Source organism: Rhinoraja longicauda, chromosome 2 (genome assembly GCF_053455715.1).
Source record: "Rhinoraja longicauda isolate Sanriku21f chromosome 2, sRhiLon1.1, whole genome shotgun sequence".
Lineage (NCBI taxonomy): Eukaryota > Metazoa > Chordata > Chondrichthyes > Rajiformes > Arhynchobatidae > Rhinoraja > Rhinoraja longicauda.
This window is the reverse complement of record NC_135954.1, coordinates 99,840,558-99,862,412: the sequence shown is the minus strand read 5'-3', so window position 1 is coordinate 99,862,412 and position 21,855 is coordinate 99,840,558. Positions and strand designations below refer to the sequence as shown.

The 21,855-nt window shown below is 45.5% G+C and overlaps 1 protein-coding gene across 6 annotated transcripts in view; it reads left to right on the top strand.

The window, feature by feature from the left end:
* The window catches only part of LOC144607888 (disco-interacting protein 2 homolog C), a 515,842-nt gene that overhangs the window by 393,874 nt on the left and 100,113 nt on the right, over positions 1-21,855 (top strand). For all 6 annotated transcript variants that reach the window (XM_078425037.1, XM_078425045.1, XM_078425054.1 and 3 more), the window contains 5 exons: positions 4,808-4,901; positions 5,114-5,233; positions 6,610-6,724; positions 8,604-8,743; positions 18,397-18,533. In XM_078425037.1, coding sequence (XP_078281163.1) covers positions 4,808-4,901; positions 5,114-5,233; positions 6,610-6,724; positions 8,604-8,743; positions 18,397-18,533 — 606 coding nt within the window. The remainder of the gene's footprint in view (positions 1-4,807; positions 4,902-5,113; positions 5,234-6,609; positions 6,725-8,603; positions 8,744-18,396; positions 18,534-21,855) is intronic.

Here is a 21,855-nt window from a genome sequence, read left to right as displayed (position 1 = left end):
AATAAACCAAGCGCAGTATATATACTGTTGCAGCTCCAAAGAAAGTGTGGATATTTAAAAAAAGTCCAATGGCTGCAATGAGGTAGATTGGAAGATCGGGAATTACATCCTGAGCATATCAGTGGTCCATTGAAGAGCCTGATTCCAGCAGGGAAGAATCTATGCTTCAGTCTGGTAGTGAATTTGTGTTGTAGGCAGCAGCAATTTCAAATGACATGAATGGAAAGAGAACAAAGGAGAACTCTTGAGTGGGTGGTTTCCAAATTGAGGCCTCAGAACATAAGTAGTCTGAAAACGAGGGGTAAGAGTTAGAAGATTCATGACGTGACACATAATGATTAAGCACTGTGCAATATGTGGGTTTCATACCATTTTGCTGTGATAAAGAATTCTCTATAAATAAAAATATTATGCAGATTGGGGTTTTTTTTAAAAACAAGGAGCAAAAATGCTAATGGAGAAGTCGACAAATCTTAAGTGAACCCACTTGTGATGATTATATTCATATTTGAACCATTGCAGAGTAATGCACAGAGTGAAAACTTAAAGCGTTGCTTGTCAGACACTGCCGGGTCCTTTACTGCCTACAGTTCCACCCTACAAGCGACTTTTATTATTATCAAATTATGCATAGAATTTAATGCAGACTTTGTGAAGAGAATTGTAGATTGACTTCTGTAAGAATGAGCTGTGTGTGGTTTGGATAAATAATAGGAAAACAAATAAAAAACGGAGATACCCGACATCTCAAACAAAAAGTCAAATTGCTGGAGCTACTCAGCAAGTCAGGCAGCAGCTGTGGAGAGAAAAGAAAAAAACAGCAAACATTTTCCGTTCATAATTCATTGGAATTTGTATAGTTGGAAATTAAATGGTTGTTGCATAGAATAGAGAGAGCAAACAGCAGATCTATGACAGATGGAGACCAAAGAAGGCAGAATAAGATAAAGGGGAGGTGTGGGGGGAGGATAGACACAAAAAGCTGGAGAAACTCAGCGGGACAGGCCGCATCTCTGGTGAGAAGGAATGGGTGACGTTTTGGGTCGAGGCCCTTCTCAGGGAGGATACTCGCTGAGAGAGGTGGTGAAAGCCTGTCAATCACTGCTGCACAATAAAGAGGGAGCACAAAATGTTGCAACTGGCAATATCTGTGAAGGGAGAAGAGTTAACATGACCGACTGATGGCCAACATTTTCAACACAGCCCCTGACAAAGGCAGCGATGCCATTCTTTGGTGAACTGACCTCGATGTCAAGGATTCTGAATGCCTGCTCCATGGGCAAACTGCCAATTTGCAGGGAGTGTCGAGTTCGAAGGAAATTTGAGGGAATGACTTTAGCCAGACACAGGAGGGTTGGAGTTGATGGGTACTGGTGGGGGCTGGAGGAAGAATAGACAATAGACAATAGGTGCAGGAGGAGGCCATTCGGCCCTTCGAGCCAGCACCGCCATTCAATGCTGATCATTCTCAATCAGTACCCCGTTCCTGCCTTCTCCCCATACCCCTTGAGCCAGATGAAGAAGTGAGGAGTGTCCTTGTGTGGGATGGAGGCACAACAAGATTAGATTTCCAGAGTAAAAATAAGGTGTTTGGAACCAGGAACCAGTCAACGTGGCAGAGGGCACAGCTGTGCCATGTGTACAAGTCAGTAAAAACTGGACAAGGGAAGAAAGAAGAGCATCAAGTTGGAGTAAATGCAGTAAACCTCCGATAATCCACTGTCCGACCATTCAGAAATCCCAATGGTTCAGCATCTGGCTCAACAGGTGATCTTTACTGCACTGCCCCTACACTCGATGGGGCCTTGCTTCCCGCACTCATCCGTCCGCTCATCAGCATCGCAGTTTCCATCCCGTCCGCACACTCACTGGGGTCTGGGACCCCACACTCCCCATCCACTCACTGGAGTCCCAATCCCCACGCCCCACACACTGGGCTTCCAAACCCCCCTCCCACACTGGGCTCCTAAACCCCACATTCCCCATCACTCACTGGAGTCCGGGTCCCCACACTCCCCATCACTCACTAGGCCCTGTTCCCCACACTCCCCATCACTCACTGGGCCCTGTTCCCCACACTCCCCATCACTCACTGGGCCCTGTTCCCCACACTCCCCATCACTCACTGGGCCCTGTTCCCCACACTCCCCATCACTCACTGGGCCCCATTCCCCACACTCCCCATCACTCACTGGGCCCTGTTCCCCACACTCCCCATCACTCACTGGGCCCCGTTCCCCACACTCCCCATCACTCACTGGGCCCCGTTCCCCACACTCCCCATCACTCACTGGGCCCTGTTCCCCACACTCCCCATCACTCACTGGGCCCTGTTCCCCACACTCCCCATCACTCACTGGGCCCTGTTCCCCACACTCCCCATCACTCACTGGGCCCCATTCCCCACACTCCCCATCACTCACTGGGCCCTGTTTCCCACACTCCCCATCACTCACTGGGCTCCTAAACCCCACACTCCCCATCCACTCACTGGGCCCTGTTCCCCACACTCCCCATCACTCACTGGGCCCTGTTCCCCACATTCCCCATCACTCACTGGGCCCTGTTCCCCACACTCCCCATCACTCACTGGGCCCTGTTCCCCACATTCCCCATCACTCACTGGGCCCTGTTCCCCACATTCCCCATCACTCACTGGGCTCCTAAACCCCACACTCCCCATCACTCACTGGGGTCCCGTTCCCCACACTCCCCATCACTCACTGGGCCCCATTCCCCACATTCCCCATCACTCACTGGGCCCCGTTCCCCACACTCCTCATCACTCACTGGGCCCCGTTCCCCACACTCCCCATCACTCACTGGGGCCCCGTTCCCCACACTCCCCATCCACTCACTGGGCCCTGTTCCCCACACTCCCCATCACTCACTGGGGCCCCGTTCCCCACACTCCCCATCCACTCACTGGGCCCTGTTCCCCACACTCCCCATCACTCACTGGGCCCTGTTCCCCACAATCCCCATCACTCACTGGGGGCCCTGTTCCCCACACTCCCCATCACTCACTGGGGTCTGGGTCCCCCACACTCCCCATCACTCACTGGGCCCTGTTCCCCACACTCCCCATCACTCACTGGGGGCCCTGTTCCCCACACTCCCCATCACTCACTGGGCCCTGTTCCCCACACTCCCCATCACTCACTAGGGTCCGGGTCCCCACACTCCCCACCACTCACTGGGCCCCGTTCCCCACATTCCCCATCACTCACTGGGCCCTGTTCCCCACACTCCCCATCACTCTCTGGGCCCTGTTCCCCACATTCCCCATCACTCACTGGGCCCCGTTCCCCACATTCCCCATCACTCACTGGGCCCTGTTCCCCACACTCCCCATCACTCACTGGGCTCTGTTCCCCACACTCCCCATCACTCACTGGGCCCTGTTCCCCACACTCCCCATCACTCACTAGGGTCTGGGTCCCCACACTCCCCATCACTCACTAGGGTCTGGGTCCCCATGTTCCCCACCCACTCACTGGGGCTCCAGTTCCCTCCTTCCCCAGTGACCACTCTCCAGTGCTCCGTCTCCTGCACACTGCTCCACTCCCTGGGGCACTGATTCACGCTCTTCCCACACAATCGTTCTCACACAATCACTGTCCACTCACTGAGCACTCAATACCCATAATCCCTGAAAATACTTCACGGCCCTGAGTTCCCTTGTTCTCTTTAAATCTATAGGATTCATGGAATTGTTCCCGTGCAACAACTCACAAATAAGTGAATTGGAAGTGTGTTGCAACATTAATAAATCAAAATATAATAGCCTGCAAAGATTGCTAACCCAGCACCACCAATGTCCCGAGCATGCCAGATTAATGCTGCAAATTCTGTGGGGCAAGAGAAGTTAGAAAAGATATCAGGACTGTCTTGGCGAAGAGGTGGAAGTGGGCAGGGCAGGATTGAAAGATTATGGGGAGAAGATCTTTCAAGTAAGTAAGGCCAGTGAGTGGGAGATAATGACCTGATGATATCTGGTCTGTAGTAGGGTCTCTTAGTCTGATGAAGGTTCTTGACCTGAAACGTCACCCGTTCCTTAGCTCCGGAGATGCTTCCTGACCCGCTGAGTTGCTCCAGCATTTTGCGTCTTTCTTTGGATTGAACCATCATCTGCAATTCCTTTTTACTCATATTGTCTTTCTTGGTCTCCACCAATCACAGTCATTCCCTCCACGCCCTCCCCTTTCTCTACTTCTTGAAACACGTTTGTTTTCTAATTTTTTCCAGTTTTGATGGTAGATCAATGAGCTGAAGCATTTATCGATTGTCTCTTTTCCAGAGATAGTGCCTGACCTTTCAAAGTATTTACAGAAATTTCTGGTTTTATCTTGGAAAATGACGAGCTTAGTTATTATGTACCTTCACCCTGCTCAAAGCAAGTTGGCGTGAGATCTTCACTGAATGAGCATTTAGTGGGTTATTCTTTTAATTTTCAATCGTAGTAAATTGAGGTATTTGAATCTAACGATGAAAGAAGATAGGAAGAATACAGGATTTGAGGTTCTGATTTGGGAGCCTGTCATGAAATGCTTATGCAGGTTATTTAATTGGAAAATGTGTCAAATGGCATCCAATAAAACTAGATGCACTTCCACTGCAACTTGCAACTTGTTTGGTCTGCTTAAACGTTCCGGCACTGGTGAAGCTTCCAAGTCCATTTGTTCTTGTATCGGAGGGTGGTTTGATTATGAAAGAATGTTTAATGATTCCGCGATGCCTCACCCATGAAATGAAGTGCTATTTCTGAGTGTAATATTTTCTTACCATGTTTCACTGTGCTCCTCAGAGTGTTATGAACATGATGCATGTAATCAGTATCCCATATTCATTAATGAAGGTGAACCCACTGTCATGGATACAGAAAGTCTATGCATATAAGGGTAAGTGCGTAGGGATTGTTTAACGAAAATCCTGCTCAAGGAATAATTTAAAGATAATACCAGATTCTCGATTTCACATTGAAATAACCTTCTATGAAAGATTTGATTGTGAACGTAAAAATCTGTGCAGATTAATGGTAAGATTTGAGTTTGACTTTGTCAAGAAGACCGATTTTGGAGAGAATGATGCATTCCATTCCCTGTCTTTCCAGCCAAAGTGGCTTGTGTGAAGTCCAGGGATATGCATTGGGCCCTGGTCGCACACAGAGATCAGCGAGACATCAACCTCACCTCACTGCGGATGCTCATTGTTGCAGATGGAGCCAATCCTTGTAAGTAGCCATCTTTCTCTAAAAAGCCCTCTAATGTAAAGCAAAACGCATTTTACACGGCTTGAAAATGCAGCTTCCGATGGTTCAAACCCAATGTAGTATTTATAGACTGTGAAAAATGCTGCTAAATGCAATTTTGGAACAATCAACCCCCATGGTTTTCAATGCTCTCGCCCTCTGAGAAAATAGAATGTGGCAACAAAGTACTGTAATGCTGATTTAAAAAATAACAATGATTTGGAGAACAACATACCTCTAAACCTATCCTATCCATGTGCCTGTTCAAATGTGTATTAAACGTGGCAATAGTGTCTGCCTCGATTACCTCCATCAACAGCTCGTTCCATATGCCTACCACCCCTTGTGTAAAAAATATGTTGCCCCTCAGATTCATTAAATCTTTCCCCCCTCACCTTAAACCTATGTCCACCTGTTCTTGATTCCTCTACTCTGGGTAAAAGGCTCTGTGCATTTACCTGATCTATTTCTCTCGTGATTTTGTACACCTCTGTAAGATCACCCCTCATCTTCCTACGCTCCAGGGAATAAAGCCTGGCCTGCTCAACCTCTCCCTGCACCTGTGGCTCTCGAGTCCTGGCAACATCCTCGTAGATTTTCTCTGCACCCTTTCCTGTATGAGATCCCCCCTCCCCCCAGTATCCTCCTGCACTCCAGGGAATAGTCCTAGCCTGCTGAACCTCCCCCTATAGCTCAGGCTTTTGAGTCCTGCCAACATCCTCGTAAATCTTTTCTGCACCCTTTCCAGCGTAACAACATCTTTCCTATAACAGGGTGACCAAAACTGAACACCATACTCTAAATGTGGCCTCACCAATGTCTTCTTGAACAGATATGGTCCAGATATGGTGAAGCTTCTCCCACGGTGTGTTTGGAGAATTTCAAGGTTTTAATCCAAAGACAATGAATGAATGGTGATATATTTTGGGACGGAGAGGGAATTAATAGTCCATTTGCATACCAGGTTGTTTCTTTGCCTTGGAAGTGGTGAAGAGATTTGTCTTTATTGATTGAGTCTAGCATCCTGAGGATTTTCCCTATTAGAAATAAAACCCATAAAACCCAAGTTCTGCCTGATCTTTGCCATTGTGTAGGCTGCTGTGGTGACGGGGAAGTGGATCAATTTGTGTTGAATTGGTTGTTCAGGAATTGTCAGACAAGTTGTATTCTGGGAGGTCTCTGGGGAAATCTGTGCAAAATCCAAATGGCCTCATCGCAAATGTAAGTTAGTTGTAAGCCTGCATTTAATTTTCACTGAGCAATAAGGAAACAACAATGTGGCTTGCAATGTGTGATCTAGATTGGTACATAAATTATTAAAAGTTATTCTAATATTTTGTAATTGTTTTGCTCCTTAGGGTCCATTTCATCTTGTGATGCATTCCTGAATGTTTTCCAAAGCAAAGGATTGCGTCCTGAAGTAATCTGCCCTTGTGCCAGTTCACCTGAAGCTCTTACTGCAGCTATCCGCAGGTATGCCATTGATTCATTAAATGTTTTAAGTAGAAGGAGTAAGTTTTAGCATCTCACAAAATGTTTTGGCGACTGGCCATTGTTTATTAAATGTGCAGCTTTCAATTGACAAACTAATTCAGATATTAACAATTGTGGTACATTATTCATCATTCGCTATACTCATCCTGCCTTGCTCTGCATAGTCTTTCTGACTACAGATATGCACAGTAAATGGCTATTAACCAAGACTAAGTCTAAGCAAACAAAATGCTTCCCAGCATTAACTGAGAAAAAGTCAGTGTGGTGCAGGATAAAGTGAAAATCTCAGCCTTGTTTTCCTTAGAAATTAGAAGTGTTATAACTTGCTGATGGTTGCAGAGGGAAAATAGAAATTCCCTTTTGTATTCAGTCTTGAATTCAAGACTTCTGTAACAGGGGGCTTGTCCACCAAATGAACAGGTCAGACGGCACAGTGGCATGGTTGTAGAGCTACTGCCTTACAGCGCCAGAGACCCAGATTCGATCCTGACCACGGGTGCTTGTGTGTACGGAGTTTGCACGTTCTCGCTGTGACCTGCGTGGGTTTCCTCTGAGATCTTCGGTTTTCTCCCACACTCCAAGAACATACAGGTTTGTAGGTTAATTGGCTTGGTATAAATGTAAAATTGTCCCTAGTGTGTATCGGGTAGTGTTAATGTGCAGGGATCGTTGGTCAATGTGGACTTGGAGGGCCGAAGGGCCTGTTTCCGCCCTCTATCTCTAAACTAAACTAAACTTAACATTTAACACACTTGAACAATTGTTGCATTGTTGACCCACCTCATTCTTCACACCATGCTCAATGTATCAATAGTAATTTATTGTCACATGTACCTAGGTACAGTGAAATTTCTTTTTTTGCATGCAGTTCAGTCTTACTGTACATAGACACAACCATACATATGTACAAGAGTTTAAGAATAGCAGGAATGAACTGCAGATGCTGGTTTAAACCAAAGATAGACACAAAAGGCTGGAGTAACTCAGCAGGTCAGACAGCATCTCTGGAGAAAAGGTGGAGTTTCGGGCTCAGACCCTTCTTCAGACTGAGAGTCAGGGCAGAGGGAAACAAGAGATATAGATGGTATAAGAAAATAACTGCAGATGCTGGTACAAATCGAAGGTATTTATTCACAAAATGCTGGAGTAACTCAGCAGGTCAGGCAGCATCTCGGGAGAGAAGGAATGGGTGACGTTTCGGGTCGAGACCCTTCTTCAGACTGAAGAAGGGTCTCGACCCGAAACGTCACCCATTCCTTCTCTCCCGAGATGCTGCCTGACCTGCTGAGTTACTCCAGCATTTTGTGAAGAGATATAGATGGTGATCACCTAGCCTACAGCCAACAATGGACCATTGTGGGCTCCACCTTCCCTTGATCATCGTTATTTTTTACATATCTTTCTATATCACCATCTATATTTCTCGTTTCCCTTTACCCCTGACACTCAGTCTGAAGAAGGGTCTCGACCCCAAACATCACCAATTCCTGTTCTCCAGAGAGGCTGCCCGACCCGCTGAGTTACTCCAGCTTTTTGTGTCTATCTGCAAGAATAGCAGATGACACTGAAGCAAGTACACAAGAGTTGCCTCGTTCCCGGCGCCAGCTTGTCACCTTGAAGTTCAGAGTTGTTGGAGATGTGGAGTCTTAACTTGGCCATAAAGGCCCGTTGTCCTGGCCGCGGCACTGGGGTGGAGTTGCAGGGGTCGGCCTGGCCCCAACGATGCTGTTGACATCCTCCTTCGCCGCTCCGTGCCACTGCAGGCCGCCTCTGACCCGCGGCACCTGCTCCAATTTGATAAATCACTTTTAAGAAAAACTATTTTCCATTAAGTTCTAAGTGTGTGAATGTATTTTAGGCCGACAGATGATACCAATCAGCCTCCTGGTCGAGGCGTCCTCTCTATGCATGGCCTGAGTTATGGGGTGATAAGAGTGGACTCTGAAGAGAAGCTGTCTGTTCTGACGGTACAAGACGTTGGAATGGTGATGCCTGGAGGTATGGCTTAATGGAATACATTGATTTTGTTGCTTTATCAACTCAACACGGAGATTAAGCTAACCAGCTTTAAATGGATTGTGGCTTGTGCGATGGTTTTCAAAAATATTTCACTAAATTATTAAAATATCAGTGAATTATTTAAGGCATCTTTTAAAATAGCTGGTGTGCACACAACAATGACAGCAGCAATGTTTAGGAAGATGGTGTCTGTGGAATACATTTCCATGTCAATTGTGTTTTAATAGTTGGCTGATGAACAGAGATGTTTAAATGAATAGTTGAAATAATTATTACATTATGTTTGGTGTGAGGTTAATTTGTTCGTTGTGCGCAAGTCCTTGACTGCTACTTACAGACTTAATTTCTTAATTCATAATTATCTTACAAATTTCTAAGTGAGCACTTGATATCAGAGAGCATTGGGTGAAAATGGCAACACTGAAAGTGGCCACTTTACCTAACCAGTCCCTGTTACTGGTCTTAGAGAGCATGGAAACGGACCCCAGCAGCAGTCGTTAAGTACATAATCGTCTCATTTTCCAGCACTTAGTAGCTAAGTCAGAAGCTGTGCACAGTGGCGCAGTGGTAAGAGTTGCTGCCTTACAGCACCAGAGACCCGGATTCAAGCCTGACTACAGCTGCTGTCTGCACGGAGTTTGTACGTTCTCCCTGTGACCATGTGGGTTTCCTCTGGTTTCCTCACACATTCCAAAAACATGCATGTTTGTAGTTTAATAGGCTTTGGTAAAAATAGTCCCTAGTGTGTATAGGACAGTGCTAGTGTACGGGGTGATCGCTGGTCAGTGCGGATTCATTGGGCTGAAGGGCTTGTTTCCACGCTCTGTCTCTAAAATCTAATATCTAAAAGTAAAGCTATGCCATGATGCTTCAAGTATTCACCTATATACGTCTCAATGTTGTGAGACTATCTCCTTCAGCATCTCACAGGCAGTGCACTCCAGGTTTCAATCACCCTCTGGTTGAATACAATTCTTCCCCAAGAAGCACGTCAACTGAAGTGACCTTTGCTCTCCCCATTTGACCTGCTCATAATTTTGCCTTCTGCACAATGGGTAGATTTTTTATTAGAAGCAAACTGGCCGTCACTCATGGCTTCTCTATTCCCTTGCCTCAATCAGCAGTTCACGTCCAAGAGATGTTTAGCTTGTGGAGCCCTGCTGCAGTGCACTGACAAATGTGCTATTGTATTTCAATTATATCTGTAATTGAACAATTTGGGATGCTCATCCAGCTGAGAAGATCATGATATTCAGCAACGAGCTATTCCTTTTACTTGGCCCACCTGTTATCCAAATGCACAGTCTCTCGACCTCCTTATCTTCACAATCTTCAATGCCCTTCTTATATTTATTGAATGCATTGCCTACATTCCAACTCCAGCTTTAGAAATGATTGTGGATAAGACCCAAAAAGACAGAATATCAGCCCATCAATTCTGCTCTGCCATTTGACCACGGCTGATCTATTTTTCCTTAGAGCCATAGAGTCATAGAGTGATACAGTGTGGAAACAGGCCCTTTGGCCCAACTTTCCCACACTGACCAACATGTCCCAGCTACACCAATCCCACCTGCTTGCACTTGGTCCATATCCCTCCAAACCTGTCCTATCCATGTACCTGTCTAACTGCCTCTTAAATGTTGGGGTAGTCCCTGCCTCAACTACCTCCTCTGGCAGCTTGTTCCATACTTTGTGTGAAAAAGTTACCCCTCAGATTCCTATTAAATATTTTTCCTTCACCCTAAACCTATGTCCTCTGGTCCTTGATTCACCTACTCTGGGCAAGAGACTGTGCATCTACCCGACCTATTCCTCTCCTGATCTTATACACCTCTTTAAGATCACCCCTCATCCTCCTGCGTTCTAAGGAATAGAGTCCCAGCTAGCCCCAACATCCTCATAAATCTTCTCTCTACTCTTTCCAGCTTGTCAACATCTTTCCTATAACACGGTGTCCAGAACTGAACACAATACCTCTCAACCCCATTCTCCTTCCTTCTCCCCGTAACCTTTGATGCACTTACTCAACAAGGACCTATCAATCTGCGTATTAAATATACCTGACGTCTTGGTCCCCACAGTTGTCAGTGGCAATGAATTCCATGGAGAATATTGAGTATTCACTTAAGATCTATGCCTGATAGCCATCAAAGCTATGGGCTTTTGTTTTGCTCTTTATCTTGCACCGAATACTAACAAAATAAACAGATAATTAGGTTTAAGTTTAGGTTTATTATTGTCACATGTACCGAGGTACCGTGAAAAGCTTGTTTTGCATGCTATCCAAACAGATCAGATATACCATCCATAGATACAATCAGTTCAAACTCGGGTACAACAGATGGAGCAATGGGGAAGATACAGAGCGCAGAATATAATTCTCATAGTGCAACACTACTTATTTTGCAAACCAATTTGAGAAAATATTACCACTACAAAGAAGGACATAGCACACAAGTACTCTCTTTTACCCCAGAGTTAGCAGATAGATTCCCCTTATGTAGCGTCTGATTCAACTGCACCATATGACCTCTCTCCCTTAACATTGCACCACTTAATGCTCAGATTCTTGAATGGGCTCAGACATGGACCTATTTGTCATGGAGTCTTAGTGGATCCAATTCTCCGGTTGTCTTCCAGTTTATTACTATCTGTTCGAAGATACATTGCTTTCAATATTTTATCCAGCCATAATTTACAGTGTTAAAATAACCGTTTTGAGTTAGTATGAAAAGGTTTGAAATTGCAGAGGAGTTTTTAATTAACCCATTTACACTAATAACAGCTTTGTGTCGGCAGTGATAATCACTTCCAGCTCCTTTTTCCTATTCCTTGGTTGCTACTGTTTTTAGTGTTCATTATATCACACTTGTCCGGATCTGAAATCAACAGTTGCTCGTTTGTTTAAATTTGTGTGCTCCTTTCAAGTCGAGCTGCCCCAGTTACACCGTTTGCTGCTTTGGTTAGTACCTCAGGCACGAGCTGGATTATTAGTCGCTGCCTTCCTTAGATAAATCTCTTCCTTATTTATGTATTTATTTATTATTTATCTTTATTCACTTTGATGTTGATTTTGTAATAATCCTATTTCACAATGACAAGGGGACATTCCCTCTCAGTGCATTTTGAAAATCAGATGGCTTTGATCTGCTACTTGAATCACTTTCTGAAAGGATTTCAGAAGATTATGTTTGCATTTTAGCAAAGCTACGCTATTTATTTCTCACACCCTGATGATACAATCCTGTATAATATTCCTTAACACACTTCTTGCTATTGCATCAACCAAATTGCTGAGAGTTACAACTGATTAACTGGAACTATTCCAAAGGGCTGAAATTCCCCGTGCAATACATTTGTATACATACAATGTAAAGAGTACATTTCTTTTACCTTATATAGACACTATTGATAACCGTCAGTGGGTACTAAGACCCACCAACATGATAGTGAATAGGGCTAAAGAGTGCAAGGTATATTGGTTTAAACACAACCCTGGATTTTCAACTTGGTACAATGCTTCTGATGTGCTTTTGTGAAAATAGACACACAGACAGGACACAATCAGCAGCCAAATAAGTTAATAAGTTCATAGGTTATAAGAGCAGGATTAGGTCATTCGACCCATCAAGTCTACTCCACCATTCAATCATGACTGATCTATCTTTCCGTTTCAACCCTTCTCCTACCTTCTCCCTATAATCCCTGACAATCTTGCTAATCACGAATCTCTCAATGTCTGCCTTAAAAATATCCATTGACTTTGCCTCAGCAGCCTTCTGTGGCAATCAATTCCACAAATTCACCACCCTCTGACTAAAGAAATTCCTCCTCATCTCCTTTCTAAAGGTACGTCCTTTTATTCTGAGGCTACAGGCTCTGGTCCTAGATTCTCCCACTCATGGAAACATCCTCTCCACCTCCAGTCTATTCACTATTCAGTAAGTTTCAATGGGGTTCCCCCTTATCCTTCTGAACTCCAGCGAGTAGTTAGCTAGAAGTTGGTATGGAGGGTGATGTGGGAAAGGTTAATGGACAGAATAGGCAGGTGAAAGGCGGAGAGTGAGGAAGGAGGGTTGGTTTAAACTGCACGTATTTTAATGCAAGGGGCTTGACGGGTAAGGCAGATGAGCTTAGGGCATGGATAGGTACGAGCGACTGGGATGTTGTAGCCATGACTGAAACCTGGTTAAGGGAGGGGCAGGACTGGCAGCTCAATGTTCCGGGGTACAGGAGCTTCAGGAGGGACAGGGGCGAGGAAAAATGAGGAGGGGGAGTTGCATTGTTGGTTCAGGAGGATGTCACGGCTGTGTTCAGAGGTGACATTACGGATGGTTCGTTTAGTGAGGCTATATGGAACTGAGGAACAAGAAAGAGATGATCACCTTGTTGGGGGTGCACTACAGACCCCCGAATAGTCAACGGAATTAGAAGAACAAATGTGCCGGGAGATTTCAGACAGCTGCAGGTCAAATAAGGTTGTTATAGTAGGGGATTTCAACTTTCCCAATATAGACTGGGAAAATTATAGCGTGAAGGGTTTAAATGGGGTGCAACTCCTCAAAAATGTTCAGGGGAGTTTTCTTAAACAGTGTGTTGAGCTTCCCCACACGTGAGAGGACAACGCTGGATCTAGTATTGGGAAATTGGGAAGGGCAAGTTAATGAAGTGTGTGTGGAGGAGTCTTTTGGGACCAATGACCACAGTTCGATTAGGTTTAAGATAGTTATGGATAGGGACGGAGAGGGTCCACATGTTAAAATGCTCAACTGGGGTAAGGCCAACCTGAGGGTATGAGAGAAGGTCTCGCTCAAGTTGACTGGAGCAGGTAATTTGAGGGAAAAGGAACATCAGCCAAGTGAGAGTGTAGGAAAATAACTGCAGATGCTGGTACAAATCGAAGGTATCACAAAATGATGGAGTGACTCAGCAGGTCAGGCAGCATCTAGGAGAGAGGGAATAGGTGACGTTTCGGATCGAAACCCTTCAGACTGAAAAAGGGTCTCGACCCGAAACGTCACCCATTCTCTCTCTCCTAGATGCTGCCTAACCTGCTGAGTTACTCCAGCATTTTGTGATACCCTCGGCCACGTGAGATGTTTTTTAAAGTGTACTGAAGAGAGCTCAGGATGTGTACGTCCCTGTTAGAGTTAAAGGCAAAGCAGGCAAACGTAAGGAAGCTTGGCTGACGACGGAAATTGAGACATTCGTCAAAAACAAGAAGGATGCTTGGGACAGGTATAGACAGCTGGAATCAAGTCCATCCCTGGAGGAGGTTCGGGAACTAAGGAGCAAATTAAAAAAGATCAGAAGGGCAAAAAGGGCCCAGGAGTTAACTCTGGAGGGTAGCATAAAAGACAATTCCAAAATACATGGGGGAAAAGGGTAACTAGAGAGAGAGTGGGACCTCTCAGGAGTAAAAGCGGTCACCTCTGTGTGGAGCCACAGGAGATGGGCAAGGTCCTCAATGAGTATTGCTCCTCTGCATTTACTGAGGAGAAAGACAGTAGGACGGAGGAAATTGGCGTAATCACTGGAAGTGTCATGAGAGCAGTCAGTGTTACCATCGAGGAAGTACTGAAGGTACTGTCATGTTTGAAAGTAGATAAATCTCCGGGGCCTGATCAGATATATCCGAGGACGTTGCGGGAAACTAGAGAGGAAATTGCGGGAGCCCTGGTTGAAATTTATGAGTCGTTCTTAAATACAGAAGAGGTGCCAGAGGATTGGAGGGTGGCAAATGTTATGCCTCTTTTCAAGAAGGGCTGCAGGGAAAATGCTGGGAACTATGGGCCAGTGAACTTAACCTCTGTAGTTGGTAAGTTACTGGAGAGTATTCTGATAGGATATACAGGCATTTGGATGGGCAAGGGCTGATTAGGGACAGTCAGCATGGTTTTGTACTTGGGAGGTCGTGTCTCACAAATCTGAATGATTTTTTTGAAGATGTGAGCAAAAAGGTTGATGAGGACAGAGTGTACATGGACTTTAGTAAGGCGTTCGACAAGGTGCCGCGTGGTAGGCTGCTCTGGAAGATTAGATCTCATGGGATACAAGGAGAGATGGCTGAACGGATAGCAAATTGGCTCAAGGGAAGTAAGCAGAGGGTGATGGTGGAAGGTAGCTTCTCGGACTGGAGGCCTGTGACTGGTGGTGTGCCACAGGGTTCGGTGCTGGGCCCGTTACTATTTGTCATCTACATCAATGATTTGGATGAGAACATACAGGGCAAGATTAGCAAGTTTACTGATGATACAAAAGTTGGTGGTTTTGCAGATAGTGAAGATGGTTGTGAAAGATTGCAGCAGTTTCTGGATCGATTGGCCAGGATGGCGGAGGAATGGTTGATGGAATTTAATACAGAGAAGTTGAATACAGAGGTGTTGCATTTTGGGACGTCGAACAAGTGCAGGACCTACACAGTAAATGGTAGGCCTCTGGGTAGTGTTGTAGAGCACAGGGATCTAGGAGTACAAGTGCATGGTTCCTTGAAGGTCGAGTCGCAGGTAGATAAGGTGGTCAAAAAGGCTTTTGGCACTTTGGTCTTTATCAGTCAGAGTATTGAGTATAGAAGTTGGGAGGTCATGTTGCAGTTGTATAAGACGTTGGTGAGACCGCGTTTAGAATTTTGTGTTCAGTTCTGGGCACCATGTTATAGGAAAGATATTGTCAAGCTTGAAAGGGTTCAGAAAAGATTTACGAGGATGTTGCCAGGACTAGAGGGTGTGAGCTGTAGGGAGAGGTTGAGTAGGCTGGGTCTCTATTCCATGGAGCGTAGGAGGATAAGGGGAGATCTTATAGAGGTGTACAAAATCATGAGAGGAATAGATCGGGTATATGCACAGAATCTTTTACCCGGAGTAGGGAAATCGCGAACCAGAGGACATAGGTTCAAGGTGAAGGGGAAAATATTTATTAGGAATCCGAGGGGTAACATTTTCACACAGAGGGTGGTGGGTGCATGGAACAAGCTGCCCGAGGAGGTATTGAGGCTGGGACTATCCCATCGTTTAAGAAACAGTTGGACAGGTACATGGATTGGACAGGTTTGGAGGTTATGGACCAAACGCAGGCAAGTGGGACGAGGGTAGCTGGGACATTGTTGGCCGATGTGGGTGAGTTGGGCCGAAGGGCCTGTTTCTGCACTGTATCACTCTATAACTCAATGACTCTGAGTATAGGCCCAGTGCCACCAAACGCTCATCATATGTTAACCCAACTGTTCCTGGGATCATTCTCGTAAACCTCCTCTGGTGCCTCTCTAACGCCAGCACATCCTTCTTCAGACATGGGGCCCCAAAACTGCTTACAATACTGCAAATGTGGTCTGGCCAGTGCCTTATAAAGCCTCAGGAGGCTGTACAGGAGGATTGGAGCAGTTCAAAAAGATAAATCATTATTACCTTCCCAAAAACAATTGTGAAGGTGGCCCCTGCATTACAGGGTGTTGTATTCGTGGGAATTGGCATTTTCCATAAACCAAAACCGCATCATCTGCGCAGGCCTTGAGATATGCGAGTTGAAAAATAATAAATTTTGTGCTCATTTATTTACATGTTGCCCACAAAAATGGCGTAGTGGTAGAGTTGCTGCCTTACAGCGCCAGAGACTCGGGTTCGATCCTGACTATGAGTGCTATCTGTACAGTGTTTGTACATTCTCCCCATGGGTTTTCCCTGAGTGCTCTTGTTTCCACCCACATTCCAAAGACGTACAGGTTTGTCGGTCAATTGGTTTTGGTAAACATTGTAAATTGTCCCAAGCGTGTAGGATAATGTTAGTGTACGGGGTGATCACTGGTCGATGGGCCGAAGGGCCTGTTTCTGCACTGTATCTCTAAAATAAACCAATCTAAAAAGCCTTCAAACTTCAAAATCTGATGAAAAGCCTGGTCCACTGAGAGATGAGTTCCCCTCTATTCATGGATGCTGCCCGACCTGCAGCTTTTCTGTTTATGATGACAAAACTCCGTTATAGTGGTGCCATTTTCTCAAATTAATTTGTATACTAAGCAGTGTCACCTCATTCTGCAGTTGTCTCATGTTCTGTTAGTCATATACTTACTAAAAGAAAATAAAGCCAAGGAAGCTGTGTGGATTCTATTATAGTTTTATGTAAATAAGGTTTGAATGCATTAACAATCAAAGGAACAATTAAGTACATTTGTAAATCTGAATGAATTTTTGTTTTAGGTATACCTTACTTTTGAAAGTTCTGTTGCTGAATTAAGGAACAATCTTTATGCAGATATGATCTGTCTTGTAAGGCCAGAAGGAGTCTTGTTATTTTGTCGACTTTAGATATTATAGACAATAGACAATAGGTGCAGGAGTAGGCCATTCTGCCCTTTGAGCCAGCACCGCCATTCCATAGCGGAGTCAGGGGGTATGGGGAGAAGGCAGGAACGGGGTATTGATTGAGAATGATCAGCCATGATCACATTGAATGGCGGTGCTGGCTCGAAGGGCCGAATGGCCTCCTCCTGCACCTATTGTCTATTGTCAATGTGATCATGGCTGATCATTCTCAATCAGTACCCCGTTCCTGCCTTCTCCCCATACCCCCTGACTCCGCTATCCTTAAGAGCTCTATCTAGCTCTCTCTTGAATGCGTTCAGAGAATTGGCCTCCACTGCCTTCTGAGGCAGTGAATTCCACAGATTTACAACTCTCTGACTGAAAAGGTTTTTCCTCATCTCCGTTCTAAATGACCTACCCCTTATTCTTAAACTGTGGCCCCTGGTTCTGGACTCCCCCAACATTGGGAATATGTTTCCTGCCTCTAACGCGTCCAACCCTTTAATAATCTTACATAATAATAATAATAATATTATTATTATAATAATTATAATAATATTATTATTATTATTATAAAAATAATAATAATAATCTTATTGTCCATGGTATCAAGCTTAAAAAAGTAAAGGATTGTATTAGATGTGAATGGAGTGTGATCTCTGTACGTGGTAAATGAATACTTCTGGAGACACAAGCAACTGCAGATGCAGGAGGAACTTAGCGGGTCAGGCAGCATCTGAGGAGGGAATGGGCAGGCAACGATTTGGGTCAGGACACTTCTTCAGACTGATTGTAGTTGGGGGAGGGGGGGGATGAAATTTGGAAAAGAGGTGGGGGCGGGATAAAGTCTTGCAAGTGATAGGTGGATACAGGTAGGGGAGCGTTTGATTGGCAGATAAATGGAGTAAGTAACAATAGAAGGAGAGGAGTGAAATGTAAAGCCAGAGAGTGGAGGAAGATAGGGGGAAGTGGAAAAGGGGGGATGGGGGGGGGGAATAAGGAACTTGAGGATGGGAGATGAGTGTACAAAGGAGCGGAAAGGAGCAGAATGACTGAACAAGGAGAGTGTGAGAAATGGGTGCACACCAGAGAGGGGAGAGAAGCAGGAACGAGAGAGGGAGTGGTGGGGTGAGGGAAGTGGTATTACTTGCAATCGGAAAATTCAATGTTCGTACGGTTGGGGTGTGAGTACTTCTGCTGGATTTGAATTTACAAATTAAACACAATTCCCAATGCCTTGTTTCAGGTTTGAAGCAATTGATATCAGCCACATACTCAATAGTAAATTCCTGAAAGTTTTGTTGAATTAATGTTATGTCCGTGTTTCTGCAGCCTTGATGTGTGTGGTAAGACCGGAAGGAATCCCGTTGCTCTGCAGAACTGATGAAATCGGTGAACTCTGTGTCTGCTCCATCGCTGCGGGCACATCCTACTATGGTCTATTAGGGATGACGAAGAACACTTTTGAGGTACAGACATGTGTCAACTTTTTTTACTTCTTTGGAAGATTATACTGTTGCGGACAGTGGAAAGAGATTTGTCATTGTTCCCGGCGATCATGGGCAGCCTCAATGGGTCATCTCATCTTCTCCTGGTTGTTGGTTTATGTTTGCATGAAGGTTGCTGGCCCAGCAGGTCAGAGGCCCATTGGCCCAGTTCCATTCAGCTGAGGGGTGCGTCACGTGCAGGCGGAGGAGATCAGTTTATTGAGGGCGTGCTATTGGGGGCGTGCAGCGTAGGTTTACTAGGTTAATTCCCAGAATGATGGGACTGTCATATGTTGAAAGGTTGGAGCGACTATGCTTGTATACACTGGAATTTAGAAGGATGAGAGGGGATCTTATCGAAACGTATAAAATTATTAAGGGGTTGGACATGTTAGAGGCAGGAAACATGTTCCCAATGTTGGGGGAGTCCAGAACCAGGGGCCACAGTTTAAGAATAAGGGGTAGGCCATTTAGAACAGAGATGAGGAAAAACTTTTTTAGTCAGAGAGTTGTGAATCTGTGGAATTCTCTGCCTCAGAGGGCAGTGGAGGCCAATTCTCTGAATACATTCAAGAGAGAGCTAGATAGAGCTCTTAAGGATAGCGGAGTCAGGGGGTATGGGGAGAAAGCAGGAACGGGGTACTGATTGAGAATGATCAGCGATGATCACATTGAATGGCGGTGCTGGCTCGAAGGGCCGAATGGCCTCCTCCTGCACCTGTTGTCTATTGTCTATTGTTTATCTTGGCATCATGTTGGGCACAGACATTGTGGGTTGAAGTGCCTGTTCACGAGCTGTCCTGTTTGGGGATGGTGGCATTGGGATGTAGGATGAGAGGGACCACCGGCTAAGTAGATGGGAAAGTAGATTTGGAGTGAATAATAATTTTAGTGTTGGACTAATGGCCAGAGGATTAACCATCAGAAGAAAATAAGTCTGAAAATGTGGCTGCTTTGCAGTTTTTTTCCCTATCTTGCTCTTGTTTTCGAGAACAGTGAACAGTACAGCACATGAGCAGGCCATTTGGTTCACAATGCCTGTACAAAACATGATGCTAAGTTAAACTGATCTCCTCAGCCTGCACATGATAGGTCATATGGGGCGTGGCTGTGTTCTGCAGCTGCGGCTCACCGGCAGTCTCCGTTTTTTTTGTTGTGTTTTTTTGTCATTGTTGATGTTAAATGTACGTTTTGTTTTATTTTTGGTTCTGTGTATGTAGGGGGGTGGTGGGGGGGTTGGGGGAAGCCTTTTTTAAAAATCTCCTCCTCAACGGAGATGCGACCTTTGCCGTGTCGTGTCTCCGTTCGCGCAACGGCCTAACATCGTGGAGTCGGCGGCCTCCAGCTGGGATCGACCTCGAAGACTCCGGTCGCAGGGCCTGGACTTACCATCTCGGAGGCTTCGGCCGTGGGCCCTGCAGACCGCAACATCGGGAGTTCGCAGGTCCCTGGCTGGCGACCGGCTTTTGGGAGCTCCAGCCGTAGCAGCTTCGACCGCCCCGAAGCACGAGGCACGATCAACCCGCCCGCAGGCCCTTCATCGCCCTGCGTGGCTCGGCCGCAGCACTTTCCATCGCCCGGTGGGGGCTCAGGACTCTCATCGCCCTGCGTGGCTCGGCCGCGGCATTTTCCATCGCCCGGTGGGGGCTCAGGACTTTCATCGGCCTGCTCGGCTCGACCCTGGGACTTTCCATCGCCCGGTGGGGGCTTCAAGGGGTTGGGAGCCTCGATCACCTCGTGGCGCCACGGGAGAAGAACGAGGAGGAGATAAGACTTTGCCTTCCATCACAGTGAGGGTATGCCTAGAGCAATCACTGTGATGGCTGTTTTGTGTGAGAAATTGTACCTGTGTGTCTTGTGTTCTTTAATGTCTACTGCCGGACCCTGACGTGAGAGGACGCTGGCGTTGAGTATTCGCCGCTTTTCCGTCAGGATAGTTTGTCTGTTTGTTTCTATGTTAATTGTATTTGTAAAGCGCTTTGTGCATGTGTTAAGGCGCTATATAAAATAAATATATTATTATTATTATTATGATACTAGGCCAATGCCCTAGTATCCCCAAACAGTACAGCTCATGAACAGGCCCTTCATCCCACAATGTCTGGGGAAAAAGCAGGAATGGGGTACTGATTTTGGATGATCAGCCATGATCAAATTGAATGGTGGTGCTGGCTCGAAGGGTCGATTGGCCTAATCCTGCACCTATTTTCTATGTTTCTATGATCCAGATCCCTCCATTCCCTTCATATCCATGTGTCTTTCTAAAAGCCTCTTAAATGCCAATACTACATCTGCTTCCACTACCACTCCTGGCAATGTGTTCCAGGCACCTCCTACTCTCTACATTAAAAAAAACTTGCCTGCACCTCTTGCTTGCCGAAAAATAATTCAAACCTAACACCGCAAATAGTTTGCTGCTTAAAACATTGACTGGGATCAACTGGTTCTTTGATGTACTCTGTTCCTCTGTGTCGTCATCAAGCAGAGAAATAAACCATAACAACCACACCTTTCTTCTAGATAGTGACATAACCATTAAAGTTCAGAAGGCTTAGGAAGTTTGGCACGTCCGCAACAACTCTCACCAACTTCTACACATGCACCGTAGAAAGCATTTTATCGGGATGCATCACAGCATGTTTTTTAAACAGCTCCATCCAAGACCGCAAGAAATTGCAGAGAATTGTGGGCCCAGTCCAGACCATCACACAAACCAGTCCCTTACATTGACTCCATTTACACTTCACACTGCCTTAGCAAAGCCACCAGCATAATCAAGAGCGAGTCTCACCCCGGTCACTCCCTCTTCTCACCTCTCAGGCAAAGGTACAGAAGCTTGAAAAAGAATATCTCCAGACTCAGAGACAGTTTCTTCCCAACTGTTATCAGGCAACTGAACCAACAACGAGAGAGCATTCCTGAGCTATCATCTACCTCATTGAAGAACCTTGTACTATCTTTAATCGGACTTTACTAGACTATTTTTAGTCTAAAAGTTATTCCCTTTATCATGTATCTGTACACTGTGGTCGGCTTGATTGTAAACATCTATAGTAATTTCGCTGACTGGTTTAGCACGCAACAAAACCAGCTTTTCACGTTACTTCAGTACACGTGAGAATAAAATAAACAAAACTGAACTAAACCAAAATCTTCTCTATAAATTGTGAAGTGAAGTGGAAGATAGCTGTCAAATCATTCTGTCCTCAATGCACTCCACCAGAATGTCATCTCAGTTGGAGGTATTAATTGCGGTTTGTCGTCATATTGTACTCTGCCTGCAAATTTAATTGCCTTGTCTTCA